The 24,018-nt window shown below is 34.1% G+C and overlaps 1 protein-coding gene across 1 annotated transcript in view; it reads right to left on the bottom strand.

The window, feature by feature from the left end:
- Positions 1-421: 421 nt before the first annotated feature.
- The window catches only part of tspan15 (tetraspanin 15), a 36,967-nt gene continuing 13,370 nt past the window's right edge, over positions 422-24,018 (bottom strand). Inside the window, exons 2-8 of the mRNA XM_046836277.1 lie at positions 22,100-22,285; positions 21,142-21,216; positions 20,079-20,174; positions 14,838-14,951; positions 11,376-11,426; positions 10,989-11,105; positions 422-2,140 (exon numbers count right to left, since the gene is read on the bottom strand). Coding sequence (XP_046692233.1) covers positions 1,988-2,140; positions 10,989-11,105; positions 11,376-11,426; positions 14,838-14,951; positions 20,079-20,174; positions 21,142-21,216; positions 22,100-22,285 — 792 coding nt within the window. The 3' untranslated portion in view covers positions 422-1,987. The remainder of the gene's footprint in view (positions 2,141-10,988; positions 11,106-11,375; positions 11,427-14,837; positions 14,952-20,078; positions 20,175-21,141; positions 21,217-22,099; positions 22,286-24,018) is intronic.

The following is a 24,018-nucleotide window of genomic DNA, read 5'->3' as shown; positions in this document are numbered from 1 at the left end:
ACATATATATATATATATATATATATATACATACACACACATACACACACACTGTATATATATATATATATATATATATATATATATATATATATATATATATATATATATATATACACACACACACACACACACACACACACACACACACACACACACACACATATATATATACATACACACACACACACACAAATAACAGTCTCTTAAGCTGCATATGGCATCGTATTGTTTCTAAAATAAATTACAGAAAAAAAAATCACAGCAGGTGGTTGGGTGGTTAGCAGGCTAAGATTTGTATTAATCTCAAGGCTCTGGAAAAAAAAAGAAACTGGGAAGATATTGGAAGTTATGTAAGATCATAATTATTCCATTGTGATATTAACCATATCAAATGTAGGGAGTAAAAACAGTCAAGGGCAATTATACTGAATGTTTAGTTAGGCAAAATAAGGATAATTACAATTGCTTCAATAATTTAGAGCTTAATAGGTATAATGGTAGTCTGGGAAAACCTTTCCCTTTGTGAAGTTGCATTACACAGAAGCGTTCTCTTTGGCATTGTGTTTCTTCATGTATTGCAATCACAGTTAAAACATACTAAAATCTGGTTACCTCCAGAAGAAATAAAATTCCCTTATTTATCCAACAACTGGATTAAAGCCTGAGGTTTACAGTGGGAGGAAATCACACTAAGGCTACATTCACATTACCAGCTTCAATACACATTTTTTTTAAATCTTTGCTCAAAATTGTCTATCTTGCCAATTCATATACATAACACACCCATGTCCTGAAAACTTCTGCATGAGCACATGAATATCAGTGATGCCTAATTCACATCAACAGAAAAAAAAGAAAATCCTTTATAATAGAAAAACAAATAAATGACCTAGAAAAAAAGCATCTGTCTGTTCTGGAAGTCAGCAAATGGTTCATCCTCTGTATATAGGGCAGCCGAGAAAGGGTTTTTGTAGCAATATTGCTGCACTGAGAGGTGTGTGTATACAGGAGAGGAGGTGGTGGAAGTGCAGAGTGTATAGAGAGGATTTCTTTTAGGAATGTAGCCACAATTGTGATTGGCTTTGCTCAATTCCAAAGAATAATACTCATAAATGTAAAGGAAAACATTAGCTTCTCCATCCTTCTTTCAGCACTTCTGTCATTTTGAAAAACACTGTATGCATGTTGTACACATTCATATTCACCTCTCTCATTCATATTGCAGAGTCAAATATGGAGCAGGTGTCTGATAGAGGACCACATACAAAAATGGCTAGGATCTTATTTGGGGAAAAACAAACAAACAAATTAAATAAAATGTCCACACTTCTGGGAACAAATCTGATCTGTCAATAAACTAGTTTCCTATTAGCTGTGCATCATTTTATCATTTCAGCCAAGTTTTCCTAGACCCTGATAAATATAAAAAAGTGAATTAATGCTTTACAAATTGGTTAAAGCAAATTACAATACTCAGAGCTTATACTAAAAATAATTCTAAAAAAGCAAACCTTTAAACCTTCACATATCTTATTATAAAAGGCACATATTTCATGTGTTGTAAATGTTCAACAAAAGTGTTGTACACTGCAAAGTGGTTCAATCTTTACCATAACAAAAAATAAAAATAATAATATTCAAAAAATGTTAGGTAGTCTATGTAATTATGTATTACTAAAACCCAGTATCTGTCCAGTGCAAATGTGAAAAAATGTATAATTTATCCAAACTGAATCAATTATAAACATAGCTATACACTGTTATTGGAAAAAAAGAAAATTCTAGTATTCAAAGGATATAAGTTTAACTGAGGTCTTCGCCTATTGCAAAGAAGAATTCTAATGATGACCTGAAGAACCCTGAGAGAAAATTGGCCACAACACAACCCTGTAAAAAGTAAAATGCATGTGGTGGTTTCATGGTGAATCAAATCAAGTACTCCAAGCTGATGCTCTTTGTTCAGGGAGTCTGAGTGAAAGTTCACTTAGTCAAACAGAGGCATGCATTTACAGCACTTGGCAATTTTGCTCTGTGTCTTGGCTTCTTGGTTTATCAGAGTGTCCTGATACTGTCCGTACTCCTCGATGGCGTCCTCCACGCGAGTGATATACAGCCAGGTCACAATCACACCAAAAAACTGAAAAAGAAAAAGAGTGAGTTATTAAATACTGTAGCTTTAAAAAGGTTAAGCTGGTGGAAAAGGCAGGCAGCTGGACAAGTCTGTACATTCAGGAAAGAAAATTGGGTTCTGAAATGTAAATCTGATGACTTTTCACATCCACTATTCATATGTTTTGCATCACAAAATAATTTTATGTCTTATATATTGAGACATATGTTAGTATTAGAATTCTCAATTTCTTGCCATTTGGATTAAATTCATGAACATTTTATGAACTACTTTATTATGAAATTAGGCAAATCTATATAACGTTATTATTCATATGGGCCATTAAGATTTCATTTCTGAACTTTTGACCTGTAAAACCAAAGCTCTTACTCTTTTATGAATTTGACTTTGTGTGATTTATTTTAAATATTCACATTCCTTATTTAAAAAGAGACGGTGTGATCTGTGTTGAAAATTGATGTACAATTTGTAATGGTTTACTATTGATAGCAACAATATAAAGGTTCCTAAAATAGTAAATATTCTGTAATTATTAACTCCTAAACCTCAAGTGTGATTTTTAAGGCGATAAAAGTTTTAATTATCCAGTGCACCTGATCTTTCTCCAAAATGAAACAATCCTAACATAGCTAGACAATTGTAATATTTAATCATTTTTAAAAACAGAACTCAGACATCTAAATAGCATCATTTAGGACTCCTGAGTGGCAAACCAGAAACATATTTGCTTTATCATGGGGTTGTTGCAAACTTTAAATCACAGTAACACCACATGTACTGGTGTTCATCTCTCCCCTTTTGATTAGTCATTAAACAACCATTTCGCCATCAGCAAATACATCATCAATAGAAAAGTGCGGGATCCGAAAATTGTTGAAATATTCATTTTTACTGATGATCTTAATATATATGCCAAAATCAGTAGCCTGTTGTCAGGCCAAGAGTTCCCACTTTGGTTTCAACAGATACTCAACTGATCCAGAATGCAGCTGCATGACTTGTTTTCAACCCACCTACTGTAGGTTCTCTCACACCACTAGCATATTTATAATAATATTTCTTTAGTCGCTATATTATAACTGAATAAAATCAAATCACTGATAAAATATTTTTAAAACATGACATTTTCCAGTGTGAATATCTACATCCAAGACCGAACATAATTCCATTATTTCCTGACGTTGTAATATTTAGCATCATTTTCATTTTTCCATAAATAAATAATAAAGAAAATGCCTATTTTTGTTAGTAGTTGATAATCGTTGCATTAAAAATGCCACTCTGTACACTATATTAACTGTATTAGCTTAATTATTAAGCTTAAAAAATATAAACAAAATGTAAATCTAGGAGTTACACTGTTTGACAATGACTAACTCTACCATCTCTTCTTGTGTTAACTCAAACTCACATTAGTTCTTTTTTGAACTTGCAGTGTTTGCTGGAGTTGGAATTCACATCAAGTTATTATCAGCAGTTTAACCCTTTTGTTGGTGTAAATATACCTTAAGCTGTTATTTCTTAACTTTTGAGTTACAACAGTTACAGTTACAACAGTTACAAAAGGATCATCATTAAGACACAAGTTCATTACTGATACAGTACAGTACTGATACAGTAGCAAATATAAGCTGTAACTGCGCGCGCACACACACACACACACACACACACACACACACACAAAATAAACATATGACAGATTCATTCGATCATAGCCTCGCCCTCTGCTGGATCCTGTTTCTGTTTAATGATAAAAATTGATTTTTTTAAAAACACAAACTGAAACCTCATCTAATATATCTAATTGCATATCACATCTCAAAAGAGTTTATACCTTTCAAACCTCTACACTTTTGGAAGCATTCTCTTTTCTAGATGGATTAATTTCACTATTTGTCAAAATAATGATTATAATAATGATACTTTCTACAAGGGTAGAAACAAAAAGCTGACAATGTTATTAATATCATAAAAAAGTACTGGCTTCATATAAAATCATATTCATATTTATACTTGTCATACATCCATCAGTGAGTCACCGGAGACACTTAAAATTCTTCAGCCGTTTCCTCGTGATAGCAAAGTGCTTATCATAGCTTGCTGCTTATGTCCTTACTGCCTCATTTCCTGTGTAGTGAACTGCTAGCCTAATGTAAACTCCGCAGTGTTTGAACTCCGCCAACAAACAGAACTGTAAAGCACTGCAAGTTGAAACTGTATTTGCAGAAATACGAAGTGAGAAGTGCAACATGCAACAAAACATGTGAATGTCAAGTTAAATGAACAATAATACACACGTCTCCATGTTTAGCACTGGGCAATGATGATCACTTCATAAAAAAATTATTATAAAATCAGAGATGGAGTGACTTCTGCACCCAGGTCTAAAAGGGATGTGTTTACTTAAAGTGCTAATCTGTTGGAACATCAGCACTTGCCCCCTTTTAAGCAGAACAGCTATTTTATTTAAAGTGTGCTTTGCTGAACGGGTGTTACATAATGAGCCTATGACTATGAACACTGGAAACACCATCTGAATTAATACTTAAATAAGCAGGATGATGTTTATTGGAAATGAAGGGTCCTGATCTGGAGGCAAACCCCTCATAAAGAATGTGTGTCTCAAACTGAACACACAAAGAATACTGTAAAGGAAGCAATCAATGTATGAAACAACTGTCTGTAGTTCAGGAATTACAAAATCTGCAGCTGACACTCTGGAGCAGCTTGTTATGTATAATCACATTCATTTATGCAAATTATTTAGCTAAACGCTCAACAACAAAAGGGAAGGATTCTATATAAATTTTTTTTCTTTTTATTTGCCCCTTCTAGCCTGATCTGTAAAAACGAGAGCTGTTTAAAAAAATATGCATTTATATCCATTTTAAAAACAGACCCCTCGTCTAAACAGAGATCAGAGCACTAGTCAGAAATCATCAGTCAGAAAAGGTGTGGCACCGTAATGTTATTCTAATAGTTATGCATAGATCATCATCTAGTCAGGAAAGCTGCTCTGGATCTTTGTTAGCAAGGAATGTTGTGTGCGGGACCATAACATTTTGGTGAATAATGCTAGAACATGTCAAGTTGGGACAGATAGTAGACACATAAAAAGCATCACTTCGAACTCCTGAATGGCAAACCAGAAAAATATTCACTGTATTGTGGGGAATATTGAGAGTATGAATCACATATATGATATTATATATATTAATATGTATATATAATACGTATATACAATAATATTCTTTAATTCTTTAAAAATCAATCAATCAATGTGATTTTTGGGATTTTTTTCCACATTTTGTCTCTCATAGTTAAAGTGTACCTAAGATGAAAATTACAGGCCTCTCTCATCTTTTTAAGTTGGAGAACTTGCACAATTACTGGCTGACTAAATACTTTTTGCCCCACTGTGTACATGTATACATGTACACAGTATGTGTGTGTGTGTGTGTGTGTGTGTGTGTATATATATATATATATATATATATATATATATATATATATATATATATATATAAAATATAAAGAACAATACTAACTAGAAAGTTAGTATTTACACTGACCCAGGACCACAGTTTGCATCTGATCATCACTGCACACCTCAACATCATTTATCTGTAATAAATGGACATTCATTGCCACCCAGATGAGGATGGGTTCCCTCTTGAGTCTGGTTACTCTCAAGGTTTCTTCCTTATGCCATCTAGAGGAGTTTTTCCTTGCCACAGTCGGCACCGGCTTGCTCATCAGGGACAAACACACTTTTAAAGAAAATCTTATTCATTCTTTATCACCGGATTATCTGTGTAAAGCTGCTTTGAGACAATGTTTATTGTAAAAGTGCAATACAAATAAAAATGAATTGAGTTTATTTTATTTTTGTTATGGTTCTACAGATAGATAGAAGAAAATTTCTGATCTTGTTTTGGATAATGACTGAAATCATAAATAATGCAAACTTCATATATAGGCATGGTACTCCATAGGCAAATGATGGTAAATTAATTATCCAGTGATTTATTACAGTAGTTTATACACAGGATATACTCACACTAAACACTGGCTAAATGTTTCGTTTAATTCATTTTATATCACCTTACTGATGGACATTGTACCAAAGCAGCTTTTCAGAACTAAATAAATTGCAAATATAAATGTACGTATTATAAATCTGTTCATGTACATTTATCCCTAATGAGTGAGCCAATTCGAAAAGTGGAAAGTAAAAAAAGATCCCTGATATGTTATGAGGAAGAAACTTTGAGAAGAGCTGGCCTCAACGGGGAACCCATCCTTATCTCAGTGACAGAATGTCATTTCATTACAGTTTCATTATAAAGGTAGGATGAATAAATTTTTGCTTAGACATTGTAATTAATTGCAAATATATTCATTCAAAAATATGTTGAATCTTCATTTTTTGTATGGAATATTCTGGACATTTTTACGTATGTGCAATCTTAAGGACCACTACATAGACAAAAGTATTGGGACACCTGACTTTTCTAGACAAACAATTGTTTTGGATGTCTTTGCATGCGATAGTATTAAAATTCCCTTTTACTTGAATTAGGAGACCCAAACCTGCTCCATCATGACAATGTCCCTGTGCACATAACCAGCTCCATGAACATATGGTTTACATGGAAGGTGTGGAAGTGGAAGGTCTTGAGTGGTGCTATAGAGCTCTGATTTCAACTCAATTTAACACCTTTAAAATGATTTGGAACACTGCCTGTACTCAAGGTCAATTCATTCTATATCAGTACCTGACTAAAGCCCTTATGTACCAAAGCCCTTATGGCTGAATGAGCCCAAATCTCTACAACCATGCTCCAAAATGTAGTAAAACATCTTCCACAAAGAGTGGAGGTTAATATAATAGCAAATTGGAACTAAAAGTGAAATGGGATGTTTAGTTGTGCACAAACATTTGTCCATGTATAATGATGTTAATGATAAAGACAAGAAACCAAACATCAAATTTTAAATTTGGCTCATCTTTGAGAGTGCTCAAAGTAGAATGTGATTTACTACCCATTAATGTTCATCCAGCCTTTTTTTTTTTAAGTTTAAAATAAAATGAGTTGAACATGACTAGCATCCTCAATAACAAAGTGCCAGTCTGCAATATCACACAGCTTCTCACATTCTAGCCTGCGGAGATGAACAACAGCAGACAACACCTAAACCTACAGCCATCTAGTAAGAACAAACTGTTCTGGTGTTTTAGAAAAAGAGATCAGCTACAGCAGCTAATAATAAAATGATAATATTTGTACCAAAAGGAGAATACAACAGTTTTACTTTGGTGTGTAATGGTACACAAAATTCATGGTTTTTAAATATCTGTTCGGTTCAATTTCAGTACGGTTAGGGGGAAGAAATGCAAAACATAAAATTGTTGTTTTTTTCTAAACACAGGTCAATATTATTAACATTTGTGAACAACAGTTTACATTTTTTTTGTATAATTTTACATAAAATGCTTGTTTGGTTAAATAATATATACAATTCTTTATTAAAAATTTAATAGAATAAATCTAATTAATGCAATATTCTATTTATTGTATTGATTAAATTGAGTAATTAATTAAATTGGCATATAATTACATTTATTTAAAAATTAAATAAATGGAAACATTTGATTATATAGTTTACATTCGTTAGACCCCATTTGGGTAATACAGATGTATATGTTAAGTGTTTGTTTTTTTTGTGTGACAAATATGTGTACCAATATGTGTAGCTACTTTGCATTTACAGATCTGAGCATCAGGTTTGTATTCATGTTTTAAAATGTTTTTTGTCAAGCATTTAAGATAAAATTTTCAGTGACGGTGTGTGATAAAGTAATCACTAAGAGTTTTAGCTGTTGCTTGGCTTATTTACTAAGTGCTCAATACATACAAAGTCCAAAGTGTAAAATAGCAGCATAAAGACAGAACGACTTTTGCTTCACATGGTGAAGATAATCACTTGTTATGAGAAGTTACTGAGCTGGCTATGTCTATCACCTCGTGCCAGCATTACATGCTATAAAAAAAGAGGAAATAGAGATGTGAAAATAAAGAAGTGTGCAACCAAAAATAAAAAAGTGCATGAAATGCTAAAGATGATTTTTCCCAAACAGGCTGATGTGTTATTTCTTTGAATGTTATTGACAATGACACAAAGAATATACAACAGTATTAAGGCATAATCACTGAACAGACAGCCAAATCATTATTTTCCACAAATAAGCCATCAAGCATAATTACACTACAACACCAGTTATTTAAATGCAGAAAAGTAAGGATGTGCCTTTCTACAATGCTGCCTTAGAAAAATGTCAATATTAATCGGTTTATTAAAACAATACAGTTGATAGTAAAGCAAAGAAAAACGTTCCTTTTATGTTTGCCTGTTCAGTTGGATTAATGAACTGAAAAGTGAGTGAAATATTAGAGCTTACTGCCTGTCAGTTTTATTCTGCACTGCTGCTGCTGTGAACAATGAATTTGCATGAAAGCACAACAGCCTTTCAAAATGTCTTTTCTTCAACGCATTCAGCTTTGCCTAATCAGCCTCTGTGGCACAACCATGAATAGAGTGAAAAGTTTGCATGCTATTACACATTCTGTGATACTCAATTATGATATATTGTACTGTTAGAGGAGCATTGACACCATGGATCTAAAAATATTTTCTTTTTTAATATTCAGAGGTAATTTATTTATTCATTCATTCATTCATTTATTTTAGAAATAATCCACCATGAGGTGGTCAGACACAAAGGCTTTACCAACCAAAAATGGATTATATTCCAATTATTATATTCTGATTATGGGATTGCGGTTGGGTTTTTTGGCATTCATCTTATGCCTTGTGCCAAATCTTACTCACGTTGAATTAATATATTTTCATGGAACTAAATGTTAGTGCTTACTTAATGTTAGCCCTACATTATACACTTAGACTGCCACAGGAGTCCCTGTTCACAAGCTGTTACTATAGAAATGTGTGTAAAATAGAAATGACATAGAACAAGGTACATTTTTTCAATTTTGATTACAGTAGCACTACAGTTTGAGCTGCAATCACAAATTTAATTAACACTGATCAATTAACGTCAAGAACTGTGGTATAATCTGCAAAAATAAAATAGACTTAATAGACTAGAATATCATTTCAAGGATTTATCAAGCAAGTAAAATGCTGAAAGGGTAATGTTTGGAATTTTAAACAGTGCATTTATGTTTGTGAGGAACTCGGAAAACTATTTTGATAAACCTTTGAACCCATTAGCTAATTTGATCCAAAGTGAATACGTTTAAACAACTACAATATGTTCCGCCGCTTTTAGTTTAAACTTCATTCCAAATAAAGACATTTATTTTGATGTTATACATTTTACCAAATGGGGACGAGTTTTAGAAACCTGCACTGAAATAATAAATAAGAGGAAATCATTATAAACACATTATACATCATTATAAAATGTTTTCATTACTCTGATAGGTTTGGGGGAACTGGGTGTAACAGCTATTTAGAAAACATGGGAGAGATTCATATCAGTGTTTATGAGAGTCTATACTGAACTTGCATTCCTCTGGTCAAAACTGTAATCACTAAGTTACCATAAAATAGCTCTTTAGCCACTGATTGCATAAACTTTTTGCACAGCTGTTTGACAAAAAAATAAATAAAAAATACAGAAGTTTGTTAGATATTTAATCTTTCAGGATCTGTACTTGGCCTGATTTCCTTTGTCCTGAGTTCTGTTAAAAAAATTCATCTTTCTGCTCAGGAAAAATTGAGAGAAGGACAATTCTGAAATTCTGAATTTCTTTGTTTGCCTTTTTTTATGTTTAGATGGCTGTGGCAGGATGCTGTTTTTATTATATGCTCAGTGAAGTCCAGAAGACTTTCATTTTTTCCATCTGTCAGAAGTCAGGTGAATTCAATTTATTCATGAGACAGATATGATCGAGTGGTTAGAATTAGTAGTTTTCTGCCATTGCCCATTGGACTGTAATGTCTTTAAATAAGTAGAACATATCTATGGTCCATTTGCAATTCTGACTTATGTTGAGCATGAGTACAGTAAAACCCTGTTGGACGAGCATAATTCGTTCTTGGAAATTGCTCGTAGATCCATTTGCTCGTACGTTCAAACAAATTTTCCCCATAAGAATGAATGTAAAAGCGATTGAATCCGTTCGAGATCTCATTTAAACGCTTATTTCTGCACTTATTAGTAATAATACTATACTCATTATATAGTATTTATAGCCTATTTTAACAAACAAATACACAGCAAATTACCGTACCGTACACATAATTTAACACTTACTCGTGTGGTAGTGGTTGATTGCGAGTGTGAAACGCTCGTACTTTTTTGACTATTTCCTTTTTGGTTTCAATGGTAATTCTATTTACTTTCGTTTTCCCAGACATTTTTTAAGATTTTTAGTGAAATAAAAATATAACACTAATAAAAAGTTACGTTTTTGCTGCACTAAACAACAAGAGCGACCGAGCGATACATCATCAACTAAGTGACTGATGCTACCCTCGGCCGAAAGCAGGGAACCGGCAGCGTGGGTTTGCTCGTGCCTTTGAAATCTGCTCACAAAATAGGGTAAAAAGGTCTCTCATATCTCCTTTTGCTCGTACTATTAGTTGCTTGAACAATAGAGTTTTACTGTAATAACAAAAACAAAAAAACACCACCAATAGAAACAAGTGGTAAAAATATACCACCAATAATAACAAGTTGGCAAATTAAATTCTGCATTCAAATAAGAGAATTAAGCAAATAATGTATTCTTTTTATTACGTTTTTGTGTATTGTAAATCTTACCTGCGGAACTAATATACCAAGTAGGATTCCAGCCATGGTCTTGTAGTTATCCATTAACCAGAGAAAGACAGCGTCAGTGCATCCTCGCACATTGATGGTGTTTGTGAGCTCTAATCTCTGATAATTCACAAACAGGAAGGAAACATTTACCATTTAAAACAGCTATTTACACATCCACTAGTATGTAATAAACTCAATAACACAAGTGACAAAAGCACTAGAGCCTACTAAACTGGCATACATATAAACCTTTGAAATTTATGTTAAATTGTATCTGTAAATACAAATCTATTGGGAAAAAAAACTGCATTGTGGTTTTCATTTGACTGTAAGAGATATTGGTAATTGTGAGTCAGTATTATCAGACATGAGAGTCATCAGACTTACATCTTTTTCAAGGACTTTGTATCCACACAATGTATTTGTAACTTCATTTGGCTGAAAAACAAATGAAAAGTACATTAGCAGAGACATGACAAAAAATGAATTTTGCTGCTGATACTGTACTGTGCTAATGCTGATTAAAACCCTTTTTTTTAAACATCTGTTTTACAATTTATACACAGATAGAACAGTTATTAGGTCACTATTTACACTTTTATATCCTCCCTTATACCAGTATATTCTTAAAATCTCTTATGATAACACTGGCACATTCTTTTAATGTCATTAAATGATAAATGAATGATTTTCAGTCAATTAATTTTACATTATTAAGCTTTTAAGAATTTCAATTAATGCATTAGCATAAACTCTTTCACCGCAACCACATTCAGGAGATAACCGCTAATCCTACAGAGTTCTACAAAGGTAAAGCGAAAAGAAATAATGTGTGCAAATTAACAACTAAGAAGAAAACCTGCTTCATTTCTTCAAATTATGTACAGAAGTTTGACTTGCAAATGAAGCACTAAGCCTCTGTGTCTGTCCAAAAAAGATTTCGAGTTAACTGTTAAGAGGAAACTCTCAGATGCAGGTGAGGAATTCTTCTTACTCTTCTCCCACAGTGCTCTTTAAAAAAGAGACCTCAAAAATGTTTCACTAGACAACATTTGTGTTAGACTTCTGTTTGGATGTTGACATGTACACCTTAAGAGAAGAAAACATGGACTTGGTTTAAAAATGCAGAAATCGATTTGTTGAAATTTGAGCAACTGAAAAAAAGATATCCAGTACTGTGCAAAAGTTTTAGGCAGGTGTGAAAAATGCTGTAAAGCAAGAATGCTTTCAAAAATAGAAGTGTTAAACTACTAATAGTGAAAAGTGGTAAAGAAGTGTATAAGCATGATTCATAACAACATATATAGACCTTGAATAAATAGGGTAATCTAGGGTCGGAATGGAAGTTGTCTAGATGGAAACAACTTGTTAATGAGATAAGTCAGAGAAAATGTTCAGACTAGTTCCCTAACTCAAATAACCAATTTTTGCAACTACATTGAGCAGAATGCATAACAAAGCCAGTCTAACTGTTATAACTCTGCTTTCTCTTATCAACACCCCAACTGGAACAGGAAAAAATGTACACACATGAAGTCGACTGATAAAGCCAAGTAAAAGTCAATCAGAAGTCAATCGATAAAAAACAGCAGGGTTTACTGGTTTCCTCACTTTGATATATCTTAAAGAAAAAAGGTCAAATCTAGTGCAAGCTTCAAATTTGCCTTCATTCCCACTGATGGGGTAAACTCTCATTTTTAGCTCAGGGTAAATTGTTTTTACATCCATTAACACTAACTTAAATTTACTTCAGACCAATTGAAAGGAAAGATGGTCATCATGAAGGAAAAATGCTGAAGGATAACAGCAATAAAATAAAGTTTGTCGCTAAAGCAGCACCAAATAAGGAATGTTTTGTGAGCAACAATCCAGAACTTGGAAATGCTAAAGCTCTTAGCTCTCTAAAAAAAACCCTCAAGACTTTTTCCTGGGTTGAATGGTTCTACGTGCTTCCATACTGTGTATTAATGGGAGGAGTTTATTAAACCCTGTTATTTTCGTTTTTCCAAAATATTGTAAATAAATGAGAAGACTGTTTATGTTTAATTATTTCTGTTAAGTTTTTACCAAGTAAGCAGTTTTGGAGGAATTAAGAATTTGCATTTGAAGAAACACTGAGAACTAAACAAGAAGCTAGACCAATAGATAACACAAAAAACCCACAAACATATACCGAGATATTATGTATATACTACTTCTCGATTACACACGCATACTTCCCCTATTTTAAAAACAATCAACTTTCATTGCAAAATCCAACTACTCATATATAACCATTATCTTATTAACATGTACTTCAGGGGTGGCCAACCCGCGGCTCGCGAGCCGCATGCGGCTCCTTGGCTGGTTTTATGCGGCTCTTACGTTCCTTTCGAAGTTTGTGTGTGTTTGATTTTTAATGTGCGTGTTCGCTTCGCTTGAGTTCAATACGGTATTTTTAAGACTTAAATGAGCTTGCCCCTACTGGGAAACTTTGCGGTATATCAGACCTTGGCATGAGGCCAATCATAAATTACAGGGATGCACAGAGAATTTTCGAAAATACCTAAATCCCCGAAACAACACGGCAGAAACACAATTGTAATGACGCAATAAAAAAGCGCAGCCAGCACACGGTTATCTGGATAAGAGCAACATATCTGCGGTGTGCGGATAGCTATTTGCAAAACATGCAATGCTGAAATTTCAAGAGGGGGTGTATCTGCAAAGAGTTTCTCCAAGTCGAGTTTAATTTACCACCTGAAATCCAAACGTCCCAATTGCCTTCTAAATATGAGAAGAACGCGGCGCAGAAAAGTAGTCAATCCGAGCATGCGCACTCCGTCTGTAGAGGACGTTTTTAAAAAGGCAGGAAAGTTTTCCAGTGATGGTGCCAAGGCAAAAGGCATAACACAAAAAATTATGGATTTCATTGCCATTTGAATTGAATTTTCTTTTCGGTGAATCTCTAAAATATTGTCATTGGTGTGGCCCTCTGACACAATTCAGGTTTCTCGTGTGGCCCCTTGTAAAAATTAATTGCCCACCCCTGCGGTATATTCATCTCACGCACATGCGCGTTTGATGAAAATACCGTATTGAACTCTAACGAAGTGAACACGCACATAAAAAAAACACACACAAAGTCTGTGTTTTCTACCCTGAAACACGTGAAATCAAAGCATCGATCTGTTCTGACTGACACACATGGGAAAGAATCTGCTTCGAGAAGCAACAACGGAATACGAGGCAGATTTGAAGGGGATTGTTCAAGGCAAGGAATGCCAAAATTTCCACTAAGTAACATGCATAGTAAAAAAAAAACGCTATTGTAAATTATTATATTTTTGTTTGTGGACTTGGTTAAACAGAGTTTGTGTGTCTGAGACAGTGCACACAATGTTCATTGTTGAAAATGACTGGCCTGTGGTCTTAGAACTGTAGGAGTCAATTTCTGTCATTATGTTGGTGTGTGACATTTACAATAAATCTGGCTGAGCAGAGGTGTGTGTGTGTGTGTGTGTCTGTGTGTGTAAGAGGAAGGGATGGGTGATGTTCATGTGTGCCCATGTGTATGATGTGGCTCTTTGCGGTAACACAGTCAAAAATGTGGCTCTCGGTCTCTGACTGGTTGGCCACCCCTGATTTACTTCTATTATTCTGTCTATTGATTTTAACTAAAATGGACAAAACTAGTTCCTATTTCATAATCTTAGTGAAGACATAAGACAAAACAGAATTCGATGATTACATATGCTGTGAAAATCGTTGCAATTCTTCATCACTAACAAAATCTGTACAGCAGTCAACAACAACATTTAAATCTTTAAAAGTTTGTAGAAAAAAAAAAAAAAAAAAAACAAGACATACCATGGTAGTACAGCATGTATAAGGCACTCCACAGGCCAGAGGTCCTGGGGCTGAGCATTTATGGTACATGTTCACCGACCAGTCTTTATACTCCGTCCCACCACAGCATTTGAACTAGAGGTGAAGCAAAATCATAAATAAAATATATTTCTGAATAAAACCCAAGACAGCATGTTATAAATAAATAAATAAATAAATAAATAAATAAATAAATAAAATACACCATGAATCTAAATATTCTAATAGTACAAAGACAATGGACTGTTAATTTGATTATCCAGACCTATTTAAATCCCTATAGTGATACCGTTCTGTGCTCCAGTGTTAGATGCTAAGGGATTATTACACTGACAGAACACATCAGACAACTCAACACTTCACTGTAATGAGCAGCCGGTAAGATTGTCTGGGTGAAATGAACCTGGGTCAACATGACATGATATAAAAGGTGAAATGAATTATCTCTGCCGCTTTGTATTCATTAGTGAGCCAAAGTTTTCAGGGGGAAATAAATGAATAGATATTAGTTCTCTCTCATTTCATAGAGCATTTGATTCAGATGCCAGGCCCAATCATATCTAAAAAAAATAATATATCTAGAGGCAATTATTTGAGCAATCAGTGGATCTTGTCTAACTAAATACAAAGTCTCTCCTTTGGCACATAATAATAAATTAAAAAAAATTAACAGCAGCAGCATGATCAATATTAAAACTGATATTATTAATACAAAAATACAACTACTACAAAACCTACTAATACTAGTACCATCACCACGACCATCATCATCATCCATCTGAGGTAAATGTCATTCAATAAAACACATCAGAACATACAACCTTGGAAAACAGACCATTGCATCAGTCATTACTTTCTTAGAGTGCCAATCCCCAAAGACTTTCTTTTTTCTACAATTAACAAAAAAGAAAAAATAATAAATTGAAAAACAACATATTTTAATTGGTTTAAACTTCCATGTCTGCAAAGTTGGTTATAACATATATAAACCATTCATTGGCCGCTCCCCCAACCTCTCTTTGAAAAGTAATCCGCCCAAAAACAACAGCTTCTAATATTAAAAACTATCCGCAAGGCAAAAAGTCAGGTGCGTTCACTGATCACCCTTGAAGAGATGTTTCTACAACTTGATTGGAGTCCACCTGTGGTAAATTCAGTTGATTGGACATGATCTAGAAAGGCACACACCTGTCTATATAAGGTCCCACAGTTAACAGTGCATGTCAAAGCACATCCCAAGCAATGAAGTCCTAGAAATTGTCTGTAGACCTCAGAAGACAGGATTGTATCAAGGCACAAACCTGGAAAGGGAAGAAACATTTCTGCAGCATTGCAGGTCCCAATGAGCACAGTGTTCTCAATCATCCGTAAATGAAAGATGTTTGGAACCACCAGGACTTTTCCTGGAGCAGGTTGTCCAGGCAAACTGAATGACTGGGGGAGAAGGGCCTTCAGGCCTGTATGGTAGAGTGGCCAGACAGAAGCCACTCATCAGTAAAAGGCACTGGAGTTTGTCAAAAGGTACCTGAAGGACTCTCAGACCATGAGAAAGAAAAGTGTCTGGTATAATAAGAAAAGATTGCACTCTTTGGCCTGAATGCCAAACGTCATGTCTGGAGAAAACCAGGCACCACTTTTCACCTGGTCAATACCATTCCTACAGTGAAGCATGGTGGTGGCAGCATCATGCTGTGGGGATGTTTTTTAGTGGTAGGAACTGGAAGACTAGTCAGTATCGTGGGAAAGATGAATGCAGCAATGAACAGAGAGATAATTGATTGAAAACATGCTCTGAACCTCAAACTGGTCAAACGGTTTAATGCCCCCCATCCAACTTGATATAGCTGGCGAGGTCCTGCAAAGAAGAATCAGTGAAACTGCCCAAAAATAGGTGTGCTAAGCTTGTAGCATCATACTCAAAAAGACTTGAGGCTGTAATTGGAGCCAAAGGTGCTTCAACAAAGTATTGAGCAAAGACTGTGAATACTTATGTATGTATGAATTGTTTTCGTTGTAGAATTTCAAGGAAAATAATGAGTGTAATCCATTTTGGAATCAGGCTGCAACATAAAATGTGATGAGTGATATGTCAAGTGCTTTAAATATTTTCTGGATGCACTGTAAATTACCACACTGAAGACTTCACAAAAAACACCTACAGTATACACATAATTAAAGTGAATGACAGAATAAGATATTTGCCTTGCGGCTGGAACTACTGCCAGAGCAGAAAAAATTTATCCTATTACCAATCAGATTCCATATTTGAACAACATCTACTGAACAAATATTATATCACAAAATGTAAGTTTACAGGCAAAAACCTGGTGCTTCATTCTAGCTATAATAAAAAGCTAAATTCAAAGATACTCATTATTTGCAAAATGTAAGCATTTAACAAGGATAAGTTAATACACAATCAAAAATCTATGAGTAAGACAGTGCTATTACTGATGAAACTTGCAATACCATTAGAAAAGAACTATGCCATAATTTATCACTATAACATTGTTATTGTCATGGGGCCCAGCCCTACTTAACATAATATAAATGATGGATGTGACAAAGCTATAATGTTTTGTAATGAAGTAACTTATCAGCATTTTCATAAGACACATATTGAGAGCTTGTCTGACTGATTCCCAAAGCTCTGACAGATTACAAATTGCCATTAACTGCTGTCTTCAGCTAGATGCTTGTAAACTGAGATCAAGAGGTGAAGACTAAGTGAAGCACAGAGAGGACTGCTGTTCACTTTCTTGGTGGGCATTTCAAAATAGTGAACAACTCCATACCGCAACCTAAACCTTGCTGTAATGAATTCTTAAACCACCCTGATTTACTGCCAAAGAGACATTACACTGCTGTTTGTGTGTGCAGTGTGTGTTTGAATACAGATCAGACAGGTGGAAATGTCAAAATGCTTAATTTGAAGCCCTTTAAAAAGGACAAATATGCATAATGTGACTGCTGACAGGCATCAGACATGAGAGGCAATGATCATATAAACCACTAGCAACAACAATTTATTTATTTTTTTTGTAAATTCTGAAATAATACATTACTCTTTATTCAAACAAGGGTTACTATCTTAGAATAAATTGTGAACGACTAAAAGATCACAGCAAATACGCTGCATACAGATTTGCACACCACAGCCAGTAAGCAGACAAAGTGCAAGAGCTCAGGCTGTTGGCATTCAAAGAACTATTTCAGGATTTTATGAATGCACAATGCTGCTCTCTACTTCAAGCAAGGATAAACATACTGTGTGGACATTTCTGCTGTGTACATTAAGGTTTGCTCACACACATTAGACTGAAATAGGTCTTACAAGCAGCCTTTACTAGCTAGCGGGATGTTACTTAGACTTGCGTGTGGTATTAGGACTGATGCAATCAATCGGAGATGTACTCAAAATAAAATAAAAATATAGTCAAAAAATATAGAGTGCAATAAATGTCACTTCAGTACTTCTTTATTTACACAGGATGTGGAAGCATGTTATTAAAAACCTTTAGTCTACAGGATAGAACGCTGAAGAAATCAACTCTTAATCTGGAAGCCTCTATCAGGAAGTCCATATTCACAAAAAAAAAAAAATCAGATTTTTCCCTTGTGCCCAAGTCCACTTTAAAGTCATGCTAAGAACAATGTTTACTAAGGACTTAGTTAAGAAAAATCATAGGTTTGATCTAGATGCTACAGATGATATGTCTAATGAATTGATATCAGCAGTGACACAATTCAAACACTGCCATATTAACTTTTTTTTAAAAGTTGTCTAATGTATTCAAAAAGGAAAGTCCAACTAATTGTTAGCTTATATTCATATTCTGAACAATACCAAATAATTAAATGATATTTAAATTAATTTCCTTTCAAATAGACAAGGCTTGCCAAACTTGATGGCATTTCAGGGGGTTCGAGATACAGTGGAGGAAATGGAAATTAGTCTGTCTATCTTTCTATCTTTAAATGGATCCCACCATTTCCTCTCTAATTTGGTCTTGGGTAATTTCCAAACACCTACCCCATGACAGACACCTACCAGGGAGCATCCTCCAAAACATATGAAACCAATATACAGCATCTTTTCAAATTGCTGTCAGGCTAAATCAAAAGGGCAATGATCTACCTTCCATATACATGAGTTTTGAGACTTCAGTGAATTGCCAGTTTTACTGTGATTGACAGGATTAAAACATTTCTTGCTTTATTGAACTTTATAGATGCCTGTCACATGGCAAGAATTCAAACTTGTGATCATCCAGACTACATGGTACATTACCAAATACCCTAACCCTTTTCTTTGGTCACTCAGGAACTTCAATATAAATCAATCAGTTTAAACATGTACTAATTAAATCTGTCAAGAAACTTGTCCTTCAGCTGTCAAGAAAGCTTTTATGATTAGCAGACATGTACCCCAGTGTAAACAAGAACATCTACTACAGGGGATTTTAATCTTATTTGAAAAGAGCAGGTGTGGCTGCAGGCCTTCATTACAATGAAGCAGAACCTGATTTCCCACATTTAATAGGTTGATCTTAGTCTCTAATAAACTATCAAGTGTGTCTCCAATTGGCTGTAATAGAAGCCTTCATTCACACCTGCCCATTGGAAATAAGAAAGAAGACACTTCATTAAAAAAACAACAAACACAATCAAAGAATGTGCAGTCCAGTTTTATTGAAACCCAAATTATAAAGAACTGAATTAACAAGCAGAATATAACTGTCCAAATCCTGACCGCTAGAGGCATTGCTTCACATACGGTAAGGTGACTGTATCCCTTGACACTATACCTATTGCACCAATCACCCATTACAGAAACCATTAAGATCAAACATTAACTCGACTGTGATGTTTATTGCCTGCATCAGCTGTTTTCTTATTTGGTCTTTATTATACTAAATTACATCTGCTATTGCAGCGTTCGTGCATTTTAGCAGCTGTTGTGCATTTAAGCTACAGTACAAGTCTACACAGGGTGTAATTTTTCTCTCAATTTTTCTTTCTTCAATCTCTCAATGAAGTTTTAGAATATGTTAAAGACAGGTGAGCTAAGAGGTGGTGTTAATTCAGCCATTATATGATTTGCAATCTATGAATATCTCTTTAGAACTTGCAGTGATAATGTCTTAAAAGTAATCATATGGAATTAACATGAATTGAACTTTAGATTTCTTGAAATAAAACTGTTAACTCTCGAGCACTTACCTTTCTTTGAACAAAATCCATGATGTTTTTGAAGTCTAGATCATCGTAGTAATTCACCATGCCTTTACGAACATTTTTATTAAGAAGATCCACTGTCTGATAAAGAAAACATTGTCATTTCCAGTCCAAACTCTTATTACAAGCAAGGATTACTTTTTACATTTATCTTTTTAACAATAGCTATGGTAAAAACCATTATAAGGCCATTAAAGTCTGAAATCAGCCCAACATTAAAAACTATTAAATTTAGAGAGTATTCATTCTATGTTTGCTTTCCTGGTGGTCTAGTAGAAAATAATCTTGTGCTCTCATTAGGGGCTGTGCAAGCCAATTCTGCTCCAAGCCTGGCTAAAAAGGAGCAAATAAAACCTGTTCCAAATCAAAATTGTGGCTCCTGAAGAACCAGCTGAATGACAAACATTTAACATCAGTCACTTTATGCTTAGAGGAACTTTTACTAGAAAATTTCTGAACTATGTAATGAATAGTCACACTTGCTGGCTGATTCAGTGGCAGTTTTTGCAATAAATGCAAAATAAATAAATAAATAAATAAATTGTTCTAAAAAGGTAACAGTAAAAAGTGTAAAAATTGTTTGCATATCCAATATATTTTCAGTAAGTTGTTAACATATTAGATGTTTACAGAATATTAATTACAGGATATATATTTTAATGTACATACTATATGGTAGTGCATCCATAATTATGGTATTTGCAAACTATTGAATTTACACTATTAAAAAAATACATTCTAATTTATTAATGGCAGTCTTAAAAGGGGTTCACTGTTTGATGTAGGAATGGTAACGGTATAAAGGTTTATAATGCGTTTTTCATGTAGCCAAGTAACAGAGTTGTGTAGGTCCAGCAGCAATGCATTACATAAAAAGAGAGATAACTATACATACATCTCAATCGTTGAAATACTTGTCTGATACATTTGATTTTAGCTTGAACAGGAGTATAATAAAAGCAGTCTTGAAATCATACTCGTCATACACACCACTTTCATTGAGTGCATTTTAAACCAACTGCACCCAAAGTGAGAAACTGAGACCTACTCTGTTCCTGAATAGCAGCGCCACAATTCCGCCCAAGAGCTCCAAAACAAGACAGAGTGCCAGCGTGTAGAGGAACTGCAATAAGACACAGAAAGACAAAAAAAATAAATCAATAATTTACATTTAAGAACAAGGGGTGCTTCGAAAGTAAAGATAAATTGTGCTATTGTTTTGTTTGGTCGAGAAAAGCAAAAGAAATAAAAATTGACAGCATTGTGAAGGGTCACAGCCTTCAATTATCTTTCTTAGGCCTGAAACACACCATTCCCTTAATGGGGGTTCTTGCTCTACATGCTCGAAAAAAGAAAAAGAAAAAATCTAAGCCAGTATATCTGAGAGAAGAGAGTAAGTTCAGTGCAGGATGCAAAGTGAGACAAGCTTATATATACATACATACACATACATACATATACACACACACACTATACTATATATATATATATATATATATATATATATATATATATATATATATATATATATATATATATATATGAAAATTATTTAAAAAACATTTTTGTTCTAATTTTTCTGAATGATGGCTATATAGATAAATATATATATATATAAAAATATGAAATATGTCATTATGTTAGCAGGAGCAGACAAAAGTACGTTAATACATTTCTCTCTCTCTTTGTTACATTCTATGCAAATATATCTGATGACCCATAAAAATGTGCAATCAAATGTCATAGGTCTGATTACTCTCACCTGAATGAACTGTATTGTGATAGCAGACCCCTGATGAGTGCATGGATATGATTAGTCTAATAGCTGAGCCACTTCAGCTACATATTAATTACTCATTTGACCTGAAAAAGTTTTTTCCCCATTTTCTATTCTACCAGAGTTTTCTTTTTAGCTTCAGCTGCACTTTAAATCCTCTATTTGCATCACACCATCCTTCTTCGGGTCTTCATAATTTCTTCATAAATCAGCATCAGCTAGAACTCACCACTTTGAGGAGAGTCAAGTTGTCTCGCAGCGACGCCAACACGCCGATGAAGGAGACGATAAACATGACAATCCCCAGCACAATCAGGATGATGGCTGGAGCAAGGAAGATACCTTCCAGAGTTTTGTAGCGCTGCCTCTCAACTTCAGCATAAATGCCAATTGCCAAGATGAAGCCACCTATCAGCTGAAACAGACAGTCAGCCTGGGTTATTTATTTCATTGTAAATGCAAACTGCAAGGTGCCCTGTGAATTAAACAACTACACACAAGAGATATAGTTTCATACATGAATCAGGTCTTTCTGCCCCCAATGTATTTATTAGAGGTGTAATGGTATGGAAATGTTGAGCTTTTGGTTGCAATGCAATGCTTTTTATGTGCGAAACATAACGTTCAATTCGCTAAGCTAAATAGCCAATTGTAGTTCTCTTTCTTAACATTCTCTTTTTCCGCCCCTGATAAGACATACAAAAACGGCTGAAAAACAGCTGCGACCAGAGCCCACAATGTGGGAAAAAAACTAAAGCCGATCGACTTGTGTCCCAGGCATAAAGTCCTTATATATTTCATATGATGCTACTTTAGGCAAGAGAAGAAGAGTAACATTTGGAGAGAGAAGGAGAATAACATTTAGAGAGAGAATACGAGTACATTTCTTTAACTGTATTGTTAGCGATCCTTCAACCAGCTGTAGTTTGGGTTACAGGTAGGCACGGGAACTAAAACCTGCTAACAAGTGCACTGATTGGAGAGGCTCGTGTTGTTCAATTAATGTTGAATTTAAGCAATTTTCTTAGCTAGATTTTATGTGATGAAGGGAGAAAAAAAGTAAATTGGCATTACGTATTGGATATCAGCTGCCCTGATTTCTAAATGTCAGCATCGGCCAGAGAAAAACCCATATCTGTCGACCTCTAGTATTTAGTGGCAGACCACAATTTTGTTTAGTCTGTGTCTCACATTAAGTGCATTTTTTTATTCTTATTAAAATAGAAAACATACACAACAATGCCAAAGAAACTAGAGATAGCACAGTGTCACTGTGGCCACTCACTCCATACCAGAAACAAGATTTGTTTTGCGCATGCATGAAAATGCGAAAGTTCTTAAGCGATTTATGTACAGCTTCAAGAATTTCTCTTAAAAAGCAGAAAATCCTGACAATTCCACACATCGAGGGAGTAAATAAATGAAGGATGGAAGGAATGAGAATTTTGTTCAAGTATACTGAAATAAGTAGAACAGTTAAATAGATTATATCTTTAGAAAATTAAATATTAAATGAAAAACGCATCTGTATTATCAAAATGTGGATTAACAAATGTAAACTTTTTAATTAGATTTTTTCCATTTATTTAATTTTATTTACTCAATTTAATCAATATAATAAAGTCTATTGCAACAATTACGTATTCTATTCAATATTTCTGAAATATTATAAAAAATTATCTATTATTTAACTAAGCAGGCATTTTATTTAAAATTGTTTTAAAAATGTAAACCGTTGATGTTCACAAATGTTAATAATAATAAACTGTGTTAATAAAAAACGACAAGCGATTTCATGTTTTGCATTTCTTCCCTCTAACCGTACCGAAATTGAACCGGACCGTGACATAAATACCAAGGTACATACAAAAATGTGAATTTTGTGTACAGTTACACCCCTAGTATTTATTACATAATTTAGATTGGAAATTATTTTTAAATACTAGCAATGATTCAAGACTACTAGGATAACATACTAAAACTGACCCCAAAATAGAGTGTAATAAAATACAGGGCAAAATATATATAACAACTTGACTTAGTATAAAGTCTCTGGAACTGTACTGGAGTGATAAACATTCTTCCACAATATATTCCCTCAATTGGTGTATTGATGATGGAAAACACCAAACCCTAAATATTCCCATT

The sequence above is a fragment of the Silurus meridionalis genome, chromosome 2 (genome assembly GCF_014805685.1).
Source record: "Silurus meridionalis isolate SWU-2019-XX chromosome 2, ASM1480568v1, whole genome shotgun sequence".
In the NCBI taxonomy this organism is placed as follows: domain Eukaryota; kingdom Metazoa; phylum Chordata; class Actinopteri; order Siluriformes; family Siluridae; genus Silurus; species Silurus meridionalis.
This window is presented reverse-complemented; position numbering and strand designations above follow the sequence as displayed.